Here is a 15610-nt window from a genome sequence, read left to right as displayed (position 1 = left end):
CCCAACAAGATAAACTCATATGTGCTACGTTATATGTATTCCTGACATTGATTTGTATCTGCCATTTTCAGGGCACATACCGTGGAAGTCTGCCCAGTACTAGCCCCGCCTCCCAACCACCGGCGCTGCCACCCAATCTCTGCTAAGCTTCTGAGGATCCATTCCTTCGGAACAGGATTCCTTTATGTTTATCCCACGCATTTTTGAATTCCGTTACGTTTTCATCTCCACCATCTCCCGCGGGAAGGCATTCCAAGTATCCCCCACTCTCTCCATGAAAAAATACTTCCTGACATTTTTCTTGAGTCTGCCCCCCTTATGGTGGGCCCAGTAATCTTCCAGCTCTTTATCCTAAGAGTACTAGACTATCCATTCCAGTCATGAGAGGGGCCATGGTGATCTCACAGTCAATGACATTTCAGATACAGGTGCAACTGTAAATCAAATTGACTGTAAAATAACTAAGTGCTATGGCATGTAAAGATGTCTAGCTTTCTTTGCACAATGACAGATAAAAGGAACAATCTTGGTTTTGGGTTACTTGACTGTCAAGTAGCTACATTTATCATTTTTCCATTGCCTTCAGCTGCATTTGGTTAAAACGTGACTATTTCCACTGATAACAGAGGAAGATGTTTTTAATAAAGATGGGCTGTCATTTGCAATGACATGGAAAATGTCAAACGACATACCTTATGTAAATGCATGTCATCAAAACCTGAAATGAGTAGAAAAAAACTCAAAAAGTCATGCTTTTTGTTTGCCAATAATTGTGTACCACTATCTCCTGGATTCCATATAGTTAAACGAGTTGCATGTGCAAATCTGGTCATGTTCTGGATTTGCATGTACAACTTAATTAGCATAACAAGCCAATCAGTGCAGATAATTGAACATAATAATCAATTATTGACACTAATTGGCATTAATTAAAATTTACACAGTAGCATAGTAAGTGATGGCAAAAAAAAGACCTGAACCTTGTATCCAGTCTGCCCAATAGTCACACTCACGATCAATACATGATTAAATCACAATGAATGTGATATTATATGCTTGGCTATGGTCTTTCTTTGGCATTTCTGGGACATGGACCATAGAAATCTGTCCAGCCCTATTCTTATGTTCCAACTGCTGAAGTTGCCGTCAAAGTCCATTCCAGCCTATTTGCCTTCTCATTTGCAGGACACAGACTGTAAAAGTCTGTCCAGCACTGTCCTCATGTTCCAGCCACTGAAGTTGCTGTCTAAGCCCTTTCCAGCCCATCCAAAACCAGATTGCCATATATGAAACACAGACCATACAAGTTTGTCCGGTATCGGCCCTAGTTCATCACAGCCAGAGTCGCCATCTAAGCATCACTCAACACATCCACACACGTGCAGCCATTTAAATTTAGGTTTTTTTTAATAACTTCCTTTTTCTAATTAGAGATCCTCTGTGTTCATCCCATGCCTTTTTGAATTCTGTCACCATTTTTGTCTCTACCACCTCCTTAATGGAAGACTTTCCACATCTGTGCTGGTAAAGCAAAGAGGAAAAGGAGACAGCATTGTGCTGGTAAAGCAAAGAGGAAAAGGAGACAGCATTCAAAGAACTTGGTACTCGGTAGGTGAGAGGTTGGCGCAGGTGTAGCTTACACTTCAACAGGAACCCCACAAGAACTGCTTCCATCCTCATGGGAATCCCACGAAACTGCATCTATCCCTGCAGGATTCCCGCAAACCCTGTTCCTATGCAGGTCTCTAATTTGAAACCTCATTTCCCCTGTTCTCAGGCTGCTGCGCTAAGCACTTTCATTCATGCCAGGGGTGTCAACCTGTCATACAGCAGTTAAGGCCCCGGGATAGATATTTTTTTGTCTACAGATAGTTACTGATTTTTATTCCATTTTTGCTTTGGTGTAAGACAGACAATACCTGCATTTTAGTCTTTGATTATAATGCATGGCTACCCATTCCTACATGGAGGAGGAAGCAAACATGATCAGAAGCAGAACAGAAACAAAATGGAGCTCTTACAATAGGCTAGCATTGGCATTCGCACCACCTTACAAAAACATCAACAGTATGCATAATAGTTTAAAACACTTCAATTCGGCTGATATTCGGCAAAACATGATTTGATAGTGCCAAACCTCTCCGAGCAAAACTGCATTGGCTCCCAATTAAGGAATGTATTACCTTCAAAATTTGCTCTTTGGTCCACAAGATTATCTACGGTGAAACTCCAGGATACATGGTTGACTTGATAGATCTTCCGACCAGAAATAGAACTAGTACATCACGTTCCTATTTGAACCTCCACTATCCGAGCTGCATAGGATTCAGATATAAATCAACCTATGCATCCAATTTCTCCTATTTAGGCACGCAAATGTGGAATGCACTACCAAAGACTGTGAAAATGATTTACGACCATCTTAACTTCAGGAGATCATTAAAGACTTACCTGTTTTGCAAGGCCTATCCCACTGACCCTACTTAAATGCTTCAACTCTGCAACACAACATAACCTTAGATCGTATTGGACATTATATATTCCTTATTATCGTTGACCCTTATTGTACCTTATACCCTAACCTTACCTGACCCCTATTTCAATCTATATTTGTTTACCCCTACCGGACTTGGCGTTCGCCTTTACGGTATTTTGTAAGCCACATTGAGCCTGCTAATGGGTGGGAAAATGTGGGATACAAATGTTACAAAAAAATAAATAAATTCTTATTTCTGTAAGTGGTTTGTAACTGTGGAGGAGTAGTGGTTAGTGCACCAGTCTTGACATTCAAACATGGCTAGTTCAAATCCCACTGCTGCTCCTTGTGATCTTGGACAAGTCACTTAGTGGTCCCTTTACTAAGCCACAGTAAAAAGTGGCTTGCGGTAGTGTGGGCATGCGCTGGGTCAGTTTTGACTGCATTGGCAAAAAAGGACTTTTTTCTTAATGGGATAGGAAAAAGGCCTGCGGTAAAACTGAAACCAGCGCGCACCCAAAACCGGTCTGAGCCCTTAACGCCACCCACTGATCTAGTGGTAAGGGCTCATGTGCTAAACGCACGTAGACTTGTCAGCACACGCCAAATTCTAACTCCTGCCGGAAACGATGCGCATGAGAGGAAATAAATAAATAAATAATCCAGGCAGTCCGGGCACGCGCCAAATCTGAAATTACCACCAGGGGGCATGATAGCCTGGCGGGAGTCTATTTTGCTGTGTGCTGCACACGCATAGAGCCTAAGGCGCCTTTGTAAAAGGGCCCCTTAGAGCCCTGCCTTAGGGCCCTGTTTACTAAGCCATGCTGTAGGCATGCAAGTGTTTTAGCACACGCTAATGCTAGAGACACCCATAGGAATATAATGGGTTGCAAACCGTACTAGGAGAGACTTGCCGACCTGAACATTTATACCTTGGAGGAAAGGAGAAACAGGGGTGACATGATACAGACGTTCAAACATTTGAAAGGTATTAATCCGCATATGTACCTTTTCCAGAGACAGGAAGGTGGCAGAACTAGAGGACATGAATTGAGGTTGCAGGGGGCAGACTCAGGAGTAATGTCAGGAAGTATTTTTTTATGGAGAGGGTGGTGGATACGCAGAATGCCCTCCCACGGGAGGTGGTGGAGATGAAAATGGTAATGGAATTCAAACATGTGTGGGACAAACACAAAGGAATCCTGTTCAGAAGGAATGGTTCCGCGGAATCTTAGCGGACATTGGGTGGCGGCGCCAGTATTTGGAGAATAAAACAGGTGCAGGATGGACTTCTACGGTCTGTGCCCTGAGAAAGGCAGGGACAAATCAAGCTCGGATATACATATAAAGTATTACATACCATATAAAATGAGTTTATCTTGTTGGGCAGACTGGATGGACCGTACAGGTCTTTATGTGCCGTCTTTTACTATGTTACTACGTTACTATGAGGGGCATAATTGAATGAAAACGTTTATCTCCATGGGCGTTTATCTTCGAGAACGGGTCCGTGAAGGGGCGGATCAAACCGTATTTTCGAAAAAAATAGACGTCCATGTTTTATTCGACAATTTGTGAGCTGGGCGTTTTTGTTTTTCAGCGATAATGGAAAATGAAAGTGCCCAGCTCAAAAATGAATAAATCCAAGGCATTTGTTCGTGGGAGAGGCCAGGATTCGTAGTGCACTGGTCCCCCTCACATGCCAGGACACCAACCTGGCACCCTAGGGGGCACTTTTACAAAAACAAAAAAAAAGGTAAAAGAGCTCCCAGGTGCATAGCACCCTTCCCTTGTGTGTTGAGCCCCCCCAAATCCCCCTCAAAACCCACTGCCCACAAGTCTACACCATTACTATAGCCCTAAGGGGTAAAGGGGGGCACCTACATGTGGGTACAGTGGGTTTGGGAGGGTTGGACGACTAAGCATTAAGCAGCACAATTGTAACAGGAAAGGGGGGATGGGCCTGGGTCCACCTGCCTGAAGTCCACTGCACCCCCTAACAACTGCTCCAGGGACCTGCATACTGCTGCCAGGGAGGTGGGTATGACATTTGAGGGTGAAAATAAAAAGTTGTGAAACATCATTTTTTGTGGTGGGAGGGGGTTGGTGACCACTGGGGGAGTCAGGGGAGGTCATCCCCGATTCCCTCTGGGGGTAATCTGGTCATTTAGGGCACTTTTTGGGGCCTTATTCGTGAAAAAACAGGGTCCAGGAAAAGTGCCCTAAATTCTAGCTACAAACGCATATGTTTTTTCCATTATCGGTGAAAGGCGCCCATCTCTCCTTGGCCGATAACCACGCCCCAGTTCCACCTTCGCCACGCCTCCGACACGCCCCCGTCAACTTTGTACGCTTCCGCTATGGAGTGCAGTTGAAAACGTCCAAAATCGGCTTTCCATTATACCGATTTATTCGTTTTTGTGAGATAAACGTCTATCTCCCGATTTGGGTCGAAATCTAGGCGTTTTTCTCTTTCAATTATAAGGTACTATGTCTCTTTCATTCGCGCATCCTAATACATAGCGTGCGGTAAAAAGTTAACACACCTACAGTGTTGCTTAGTAAACAGGGACCTTAATCCTCTACTGCCTCAGGTACAAAATTAGATTGTGAGCCCTCCAGGAGAGAGAAATGCTCAGTGTACCTGAATATAACTCACCTTGAGCTACTACTGAAAAAGGTGTGAGCAAACCCAAATAAATAAAATTGTACATCACTGTGAATTTGTGCAAAACCAAGCGGTACAGCAAATTTAATAAACTGTAAAATGAATTGGTCTAATTAGGGTGAGGATGTGTGTTGATATCATATAGCCAATAAAGTGTGCTTTGTTAATTACTGTTTAATCTGTAACTCACCTTGGGTGGTTTTCAGCAAGATGTGTAATCAAATCTAGAAGAAATAGCTATGTGAAAGGATTGAGTAAGGCCCTTTGGAAAGCTGTTGATCAGGGCCAGCTCAATCAACAGGCAAGACGAGGAAGTTGCCTAGGGCAGCAGCTTCCAGAGGAGCAGCTGCAGTCAAAGCAAAGCAATAGTTCTGACATGCAGACTAACTCTAAAGAGCCATCAGCCTGTACTCTTACGCATATACAAAGTAAAGTTTAATTTTTAAATGCACGAGGTCCAATTATGCATTTTTACAGGACTGTTCTGGGAGGTGTGGCTTTGAGGTGATCACAGTTGCTGAGTTTATCAAAATCTCAGGGGACTTGAATTCAGGTGGTGGTGCTGGAGATGGGGGAGGGGGGAATGCATGGTTGAAGATTTACCTTGGACACCTAATACACTTGCACCAGCACTGCTGTTGTTGTAGCACCGCAACCTCAACTGCTACAAGAAACAGCATCACCTCACGGGTTGCAACCTATCAAGTTACATCTCCAAAAACTGTCATGATGATATAGAAAAATATCTTTCCTTCTCCCCCAGGTAGCGTCAGTTCTGAGACTAATCAAACACCATCTACAGTTCTTTGTCTGAAAGCCCCTCCAGGATTACTGGGGTCAGAGGAAACCATAAATTCAGAGAGAAACTGCTTTTTAAATTAATGTTACACTATTAGAGATATGCATATGCCAATGGTGCAGTCTGGGAATGTGTACAGAAGAGAAATCCCTACAAAGGGGGAGGGGGAGGGTTGGAACCTGCAGGGAGCAGCATGTACAACCCTAAAAACAGAGGTGGGGGGGGGGGGGGGGGGGAGGATAAGGGAACAGCAGATACAACCTTAACCACCTTACTTTGTAATTGGATGGGCCATGCTCATCTTTATCTGCCTTCATCTACTATGTACTATGAATTATGCTTTTTTACAAACCCTATCTTTAGCAGGAAGTAAAAATATGTACTGCTGGAATCAGGTGTGTGGCATTATTATTAGAGCAACAGGGTGACTTCCTTAAACCAGGGTCACTGCTGAGAATCAGGCAGGTGAACAGGAGTGCCCTTACACATATAAATTCCCTTCTCTGGGATGTCTGAAGCACTTCCATGCATATAGTTTCAGAGGTTGGCTGGCAATCCTCACTAAAAGCACAGTCTCATTACCTTGAGTAATTTGCCTTAACCACACCAGTAATTCAGTGCTGCAGGTCCCACACTAGACAGAAAGGCTGAATAAGATCTGAAGCACATTTTTGGAAAGAGTAAAGAAACAATTCACATCTACCTGTTCCACTCCACTCACTATTTTATGATAGAGAGCTATAAAATACTGAGTGGAGTGGAACGGGTAGACGTGAATCGCTTCTTTACTCTTTCCAAAAATACTAGGACTAGGGGTTACGCATTGAAGCTACTAAGTAGTAAACCTAAAACAAACCGGAGAGAATATTTCTTCACTCAATGTGTAATTAAACTCTTGAATTCGTTGCCAGAGAATGTGGTAAATGCAGTTAGCTTAGCAGGATTTTAAAAATGTTTGGATAATTTCCTAGAAGAAAAGTCCATAAGCGATAATTAAGATGATTTGGGAAAATCCACTGCTTTTTGTCTAGGATAAGTAGCATAAAATCTATTTTACTCTTTTAGTATACTGCCAGGTACTTGTGACCTGGATTGGCCATTGTTGGAAACAGGACACTGGGCTTGATGGATCTTCGGTCTGTCCCAGCATGGCAATGCTTATGTTCTTGTGTTCTGCATCTCCACACTTGCCACTGAATATAAATGGCGTGGCAATTCTAAAACACCTGCTCTTCAAGAGTGGATTAAAGTTGTCAGAACCTCCTTCCTGTTTCAGCATTCTAACCATCTGTTTGTGGAGATGATTTGGGTAGCTTCCTTGGGCTCTGTAATCTCCCTCTGAGAGATGGCCCCTCTTCCTCTTCGTCTGCCATCATTTATCTACGTTTAGTATTATGTGCATAATCTAAGACGGTCTTTTGCAAACCCTTTTCTGGAGTTACTGCTAAGGTTATGGGTTCCTCCATCGCCACCAGGTGCTGGGAGAAGTAGATCTCCAGCTTGTGCTCCCAGTCTTTGGATTAATCGGGGGGGGGGGGGGGGGGGGGGGGAGCTGTGAGGGTTGCTGGAGAGCACTGCTCTGAGTGTGATTGGTGATTGGTCAGGGAGCATGGAGGGAGGTAAATCTCACAAAGAACAGCATCTTTGCCTCTTGATTGCAATAATTGGCTTATCTATGAAAATGTACATGCTAGAAAAGAACGATTATAATGGTAAATGTGTGTGATGGGGGAGGGGATGAGGGAGGATGTGGTGGTGTTTGCTGTTTTGGATGAATGCTGGCAGCTGGCTGGAAAGGTACTGGGGAAGAATTAGAGCACATTGAAACTGCTGCTTTGCACTCACCTATGAGGACTGACAGGTCATATAAGAGCTGTCATCCTTTAAGAAGTAGCAGGTTTATAGTGTCAAGCTGGCAGGATATTCTTTGGAAATCAGCATGCTTTCAGGTAGCTTTCTCTCTCCAGCAAACTCACAGCCGCCCCACCCCCCAACTTTCACAAAACAGTTGTTAAATCACTAGAGCACTGCGAGAAATTACAGGAATACCTTGGAAGACTGGGCATCCAAATGGCAGGTGAAATTTTATATGAGGAAGTACAAAGTGATGAACGCAGGGAAGGGGAACCCAAACCATAGCTACGTGATACAAGGTTCCACATTAGGAATCACCACCCTAGAAAAGGATCCAGGTGGCATTGTTGATGTGTTGAAATCCTCTGCTCGGTGTGCAGCAGTGGCCAAGAAAGCAAATATAATGTTAGGAATTAGGAAAAAAATGAAAATAAAACTGAGAACATTATAATGCCTTTATAGAGCACTTTTAATATTGTGTATAATTCTGGCCATCATATCTCAAAAAAAAAGATGTAGGTGAATTAGAAAAGGTACAGAGAAAGGCAACAAAAATGATAAAGGGGATGAAAATACTCCCCTATGATGAAAGGCTAAAGAGGTTAGGGCTCTTCAGCTTAGAGAAGAGACAGCTGAGGGGAGAAATAATAGCGGTCTATAAAATCTTGATTGGAGTGGAATGGGTAGACGTGAATTGCTTGTTTACTCTTTCCAAAAGTACAAGGACAAGGGGGCACAGAATGAAGTTACTAAGTAGTACATCTGCCCGCAACCTCGGAGTCATCTTCGACTCCTCCCTCTCCTTCTCTGCCCATATCCAACAGACTGCCAAGACCTGTCGCTTCTTCCTCTTCAACATCAGCAAAATTCGCCCTTTCCTATCTGAGCACACCACACGAACTCTCGTCCAAGCTCTCATTACCTCTCACCTTGACTACTGCAACTTGCTCCTCACCGGCCTCCCACTTAGCCATCTATCCCCCCTTCAATCCGTCCAGAACACTGCCGCACGTCTCATATTCCGCCAGAACCGATACACTCACATCACCCCTCTCCTCAAGTCACTTCACTGGCTTCCGATCAGATACCGCATTCAATTCAAGATTCTCCTCCTTACCTACAAATGCACCCGGTCTACTGCTCCTCACTACCTCTCTACCCTCATCTCCCCCTATGTTCCCGCCCGTAACCTCCGCTCCCACGACAAATCCCTCCTTTCAGTTCCCTTCTCCACCACTGCCAACTCCAGGCTCCGCTCATTCTGCCTTGCCTCACCCTATGCCTGGAACAATCTTCCTCAACCCCTACGCCAAGCCCCCTCCCTACCCATCTTCAAATCTCTGCTTAAAGCTCACCTCTTCAATGCTGCTTTCGGCACCTAACCATCTGTGAAATATAGTATGCCCTATTATTCGGACTCTACACTTGTCTTTGACTGGACACTTGTCTATAGATTGTACACCTGTCTTTTAGATTGTAAGCTCCTTGAGCAGGGACTGTCCTTCTATGTTTGAATTGTACAGCGCTGCGTAACCCTGGTAGCGCTTTAGAAATGTTAAATAGTAGTAGTAGTAGTAGTACATTTAAAACAAATACTTCATCACTCAGTGTATGAATAAGTTCTGGAATTCATTACCAGAGAATGTGATAAAAGCCATTATAGTAACAGGGTTTAAAAACTATTTGGACAGGTTCCTGGAAGAAAATTCATGAACCATTATTAAGGTGGATTTGGGGGAAAATCCACTGCTTCTTTCTAGGATAAACAGTATGAAATCTGTTTATTCTTTTTGGGATCCTGTACTTCTACTGGTGACCTGGATTGGCTACATTGGGAAACAGGATACTGGGCTTGATAGACTTTTAGACTGTTCAGTACGGTAATGCTTATGTACTTTTTATGTACTGTAGGGTCAACAAGTTTCTACCAGGTCCACCCTCACCAGAAGGACAGATAGAAAAACTTCAAAACATTTCCCTTTCATCTCTTTGTGCCCAACAAAGAAACAAATTCAGTTAGGTTGGTATTAAGTGGCCTCTAGTTTTTCTTTCGGATATCTCTGGATAATGGCTTCATGCTTAAAATCCAGATGACTCCTAAGAGACCCAGTGCTTCATAACTCTACTCACACCTTGAAATGAACTGAAACCAGTTTTTTTTATATAGTCTTTTCTTAGGACTGAACAATTTTGATGCTTGTATTTGATTACAGCCTACAGGTTGGCTCTGACAGTTGGTTTTCCTAATTTAAGAGGTGATAGAATAGGAGAGGCTGGGACTTTTACTGCAATTCCGAGAGAGCTTGTGTATGTTTTGTGCGCTAATGTTTGTGTGATCTAATGGGGGATGTGAGACTTCTAGCCCCTCTGGTCTACCAACAACATGCAATGACATCAATTCTGTTCATTAACTATAAGAAATCAGTCAGATGGAATATAACAGGCTGAAGCTTCATATTGGTGAGGGACAATAATTAAGTAACCAGAGCTATGTAATAATAATACTTAACACAAACCCAAAAGGACTTCCAGCCATCTGTAGCAAGGAGTCTGAGAACAAAAGTCAAAGCACAATAAGCCAGAGTTACTCCACCACAAAGAGCAAGAGCAACAATAGACCTAGACCTCCAGGACTGAGTTGTAAACTAGGCCTAATTGACACCACCTAGTGACGGTTAAGGCCTTGTTCAAAGGACCTCCTTTGAATACAAACTTAGATACCCCCCCAAGCTGGTGCAAGGAAAGCAACACAATATAACACAACACAACACCCACTGAAACAAGAAAGATAAGATATGGGTGGGAAGGAAAAGCCTGCTGCCTCCGAGAGGTTCCCCACCCCAGACCTACCTGCCTGCCTAGGGAAGGCTCTGGTTGGAAAAGTCTTCCTGCTGCAGGCTTCAAATTTCTTAATTGCCAATTTGGGTAAGGCAAGATGGTGGCCAAGAAGGAACAGAACTTCCGACATGCACCTGACCCCCCCACCTCCCCGTCTCCCTATCTGGCAGGACACCTTGGAAAGCAAGGCTCAACTGGGCCTGCCATGGCCACAAAGGCCCCAACCTCGGGGTGGTGTTCACCCCCCCCCCCCCCATTAACTTTGGGCTTATAAGAGCCATAGAAGATGTGCCTACTCTATACCCCTGATGCATATTTGGGAGGTCACAATAAAACAAAGAGAAACATAGGCCAGGAAGAAGAACACCTGAGCTGACAAATTTCAAGTAAACCTAGCTGAATGAGGAACCCCAAAAGAAACCTATCTTTATTTCCCCTTTCTCTTACTCATCATTTATTAGGGGGTAAAGAGGGGAGATGAGGTATTATTGGGTAGGAGCTTTATATGCTGGCTCCATCATTCTAAAGTGTACACTTGTGACTTCCTATATCTTGGTTAAAGGTTGAAAGCAAAAAATCGTGGCATAATTTTCACAAATGCCAATGGACGGTTATCTCAGCTACTGAAACACCAATGCCTGCAAGGTCTTCCCTGGGCATATATATTTTTTTTTAGCAACACATAGCTTTCCAAATGTTGAGTTTGTTTCTACATACTTTCTTCTCGGTATCTACAATCAATAAGCAGACGAAAACATATCTGAGATGCAAATTTGCTGCTTTCTTTTCACTTACCCCTTTCTCTGCCCTTTGGTGGGTTTAATCCCGCACTACTGTACGTCTCTCCAGCCTTCCGATCTGACTCATCAATTGGTGAGCACACCCCCGCAACCTTCCCACTCCCACTCCCACACCCACCCACCCCTGTCCTCCCACAGACTGCCTCTCTCTCTCCACTGCCCACAGTAGGTCATTTCAGATAGTGGCATAAGGAACAAGCCCGAGTTGAACAACGGAATCCAGCTGGTTCTACGAGTTGATGGGTTGGTTCCGTCAACAAACCTGAAAACATACAATGTCCTCTGTACAGCTTTCCTTGTTTTTCAGTTCCGCCATCCATCAGCCTTTCTCCCTGAAATGAATGACTATGCGACCTGTTCGATTTTTCTCTCTCTGGTGAATAAAGCTTTATGCAACATTATGCAGAAGTTTACATGTTCATGAAATCTGCATGGCTGCACTTTTTGTAAGGCGTGCGGCTGATTACAATTTACCGGAATCGTTGCTTGCCTATTGCCTTGACTTATAGATTAAGTACTAAAATCTTAACAACTATTCCAAATTATTAAATTGACCAGAACAATAGTCGCGTGTTTTGTGGGATTCTATCTGATGCCTGGGCACTGCCTCCGGGTGTGCTAAAACACTCTTCTTCCCTGGATTTTCAGCTTTGGACGCGCACTGTCTGTTCTTATTACCTATTTTGCACGGATGAAATCTCAGTGAGCTTTTAGTCCTGGAGGCAGTATTAAACTGCATAATGTGATTTTCTGTCTTTGAGCAGGTGGAACGGATTTAAGTTACTTTCCCCTCTGCCAAGTACTAGAATACTTCTATTTATTGACAGGTGACTGCATTTTTGCAGTTTTCAAAGCGGAGTTTTTCAGGGGTGAGTGGAGGTTTCTATTTCCATAGTTACAACATATTAGTTTTCCAGTGATATTGCTGGGAAAACAAGGCTGCGTGTTGTGCTTATTGGTGTTGAGGTAACATAATGTATTTATGGAATTTGTACTGATAAATTCTCTTAAAAGTGTATTTAGAGAAACAAGGGTCAAATGCTGGGAGGTCTTACAGTAGCGGCAACAAAGCTGTGTGATGTAAATTAACGTGCACAACAGACATATATACACTTTAGCAAGAAAAAAAAAAAAGAAAACCGAGATTAGGAAAGGTATCATTTCACTTTATCTTTAAGATATATTAAACAAAAGGAAAAGCAAACAAGCAGCTGGAAACCAGGGTCCTTCGCCTTTCATCCAGGCAGAAAATGGCTACAGAAAGGATACACTGAAATTCTGCTTTCCGGGTATGCTCTAGCGTTTTGTCTTTCTCGTCTAAAACATACTTAGCTAAAACGTTTATTAACATCCAAACCTTTCAATGGGGGGGGGGGGGGGGAGGGAGAATTGCTTAGGTAAGGGGAGCTAATCCCGGCTCTGCCCTTGTATGAGTTCATATCGGACTACTATATAGATCTAGGCATTTCAGCATTTAGTATTGCTCGTTCAAATGACCCATTTAGTTCTGCAGTCACCCCAAATCACCCATTGCCAATGTCACCCTGAAATACCCGACCCGATTCTTTTAACAGAAAACCAGGCGTATTCAGCTTCCGCCTAAGCTGGGGCCAGGATACAGGCAGCGTTCCTACGTTCGGGCAAACCGCGTCTTGCAGTGGGATATTATATACAGCTAAACTCGGCAGTCTGACAACAGAGAGTTACCAGTGGGTAGAGTTAGTAATGAGCCGACCACTGGTTTAACCTTTCCTCCTCCCCCTCCCCCTCATCGTTGCGTTTCCTGGCACTAGATATAGAAGGACTAGTGCCAGGGAGCAGGCAGGACATACAGATATACATCTGATTGCAGCCAAGCACTGCAAGATTGGGCAGACATCACCACACAGCATGGTCATAAAATCCTGGTTCCTGCTGCTGTTTTTATGAACAACCTATTCACTGGGAGGAAGGAGAGTCTGGGAATACCGTCCAGCTGCTACAGATTCTCCTCTGGGTTTGCTCTAGTTAAGAACTCCTGTACATATTCTACGTACAACTAGAATGACCCCCCAATGTTGCAAAGTCCAGCATCAATTTTTGTGATGTGTTAACTTTTTTTTTTTTTATTATTATTGGCCTGTCAGCAGATTTTGGGTGTGCTAATGGGGGGAAAAAAATTGAACGGACAAAAGTGATTTTCCTGAGGCAGCCTCGGGACTTTGATTCCGAAACCAAGCCCCTGACGAGCTTACACGGTCCCGTGGATTGGATTTGCAGACTCTGTGAAGCTTGCACATGAAAACCAAAAAATGTGCTACATGAATGAGTGGTATGATGATCACAGGATGAAAGAATAAAGGGCAACCTCCTCAACACAGCTCCCTGTTTGATTGTTTAGGAAATAAAATGCATCATTTCCCCACGATTGTGTGTGTGTGTGTGTGTTTTTTTAGTGTCCCCAGTCTTTGATATACTAAAAGACTATTAAACCCCTCAGGATAATCTTTACTTCTCTTTCTTAGACTTCAGGGATCAGCACTGGGAAAGCATTGCAAACAACAACCCCAACCTTTGTAAGAAAAGAGAGACGTGTTCCCGAAAAAAAAAAAAAAAAGTGGTCACTTACAACTCCCTGGTTAATATCCTCGGCCTTGGGGGTAGCAGAAGGTGCTGCAAAGGCTTCCTGCAAAGCAATCAGAAGGGCGATCAGAAACATTTCCCGGGGGAAAGACTTCGTGTCTCTTCGGGGAAGCGGCAGTTGCATTCCTCCAGCGGTGCGGAAGGCGAGTCGGTCTCAGCTCTGGCGACCGCAGGGCGAGACTGGGCGACTGGTCAGTTCCCAAGTCACATCTCTCCCGAATTCATCACTTCAGCAAAGAACAACATCAACAAAAAAAAAAAATACCCAAATCCGGCGGCTCCAATAAAGATGAGAGCAAAAATAATCACATTTTTAAATTACCTTGATACTTCCTGGAGGTGGGGGGGGAAGAATTAAAAAAAACAAAACAAAGAAAACCGAGATAGATCCAGGCTACATGACTTTAGTTTTTTCTGGGCAAAAGGACCCCGGGAAGGCTTAAGCTTCTGTTCTGTTCGAGCTGCAGAGAAGGACCACGGACAGCTCCGAGCGCCAAGAAAGGAGAGAAAAAGTTGCTGTTCTTCTGTCTCGTTTTCTAGTCAGAGGGGTTCCTTAGAGATGTGCGATCGGTGCAGATTGCTGAGCAGAATCCAAGAAAGGGAAGAAGAATTAGATAGACTCGACTGTACCCTATCTGCTTCCTCTTACATTCATCTCCCAGGGCTGGAGGCTGGGAGCATCATCAGCTCCTCAATCCCTCCAAGGAGAGAGAGAGAGAGAGAGAGAGAGAGAGAGAGAGAGAGAGAGAGAGAGAGAGAAAAAAGCTATGCTAATGAGAGGCCAGAGGAGGGAGCGAGGAGGCGAGGCCAGCCTCTTAAAGGGACTGTACCCATTATATGCAAGGATGGACCAATACCGGGAACTCTTGAGCTATGGAATTTCGTCCTCAGCCTTTTGTGAAAACCCCTCTCCCTCGTTTAAAACAAGAGGCCATTAAAAGCAGGGATGGATCGAAACATTCGCATAAACTGTGGCATGAAAGATCCTCCCCCCCCCCCTCCACACCCACCCACCCTGGGTTCAGAGCTCAGATGAAAAACACATAATTGGGGAGGTTGGGAAGGACAAATCTGTGGCCTGGGAAGAAAGCTTGGCATAAAATTTGAAACATTTGAACTGATCAGTTAAAAAAATAAAAATCTAGACTTGTTAGGTGCCAGGCACGATGTGACAGAGATGCTCCATTAAGTCATGAGCAGTGCAAGGGGCTGATTGCTCTAGGGTTTTGTACTAAAGCGCAGTACAGGGTTTTTACATGCACGCTTAAAGAAAAAAGAATTGCTCCTCAATGGTGAGAACAAATCAAATGCAAATGATCTGTGTGCAAAAAAATGGGCAGTAATTCAGGAGAGCACACCAGACGCATGGCATATGAGTTTGCACATGTGACAGCTGTTGTTTTGGCGCACAAGTGAATAGTATCAGCACAAAAGTTGCATGCCTTTTTTGCACAGGCGCTGGATTGCTATTCTGCTATAAATATTAGGATTACAGAATGGCATGTGTAGCACCTGCACCCGGATGTAATGTGCATGCAAGCAGACGTGCTGAT

At 43.9% G+C, this 15610-nt stretch overlaps 1 protein-coding gene across 1 annotated transcript in view; it reads right to left on the bottom strand.

The window, feature by feature from the left end:
• MMP17 (matrix metallopeptidase 17) overlaps positions 1-14181 on the bottom strand; it is a 177736-nt gene extending 163555 nt beyond the window's left edge. Inside the window, exon 1 of the mRNA XM_030218414.1 lies at positions 14044-14181. Coding sequence (XP_030074274.1) covers positions 14044-14181 — 138 coding nt within the window. The remainder of the gene's footprint in view (positions 1-14043) is intronic.
• Between the last annotated feature and the right edge of the window lie 1429 nt (positions 14182-15610).

The sequence above is a fragment of the Microcaecilia unicolor genome, chromosome 11 (assembly GCF_901765095.1).
Source record: "Microcaecilia unicolor chromosome 11, aMicUni1.1, whole genome shotgun sequence".
Taxonomy (NCBI): domain Eukaryota; kingdom Metazoa; phylum Chordata; class Amphibia; order Gymnophiona; family Siphonopidae; genus Microcaecilia; species Microcaecilia unicolor.
The sequence above is the reverse complement of the archived record's forward strand: the minus strand, read 5'-3'. Positions and strand labels throughout refer to the sequence as shown.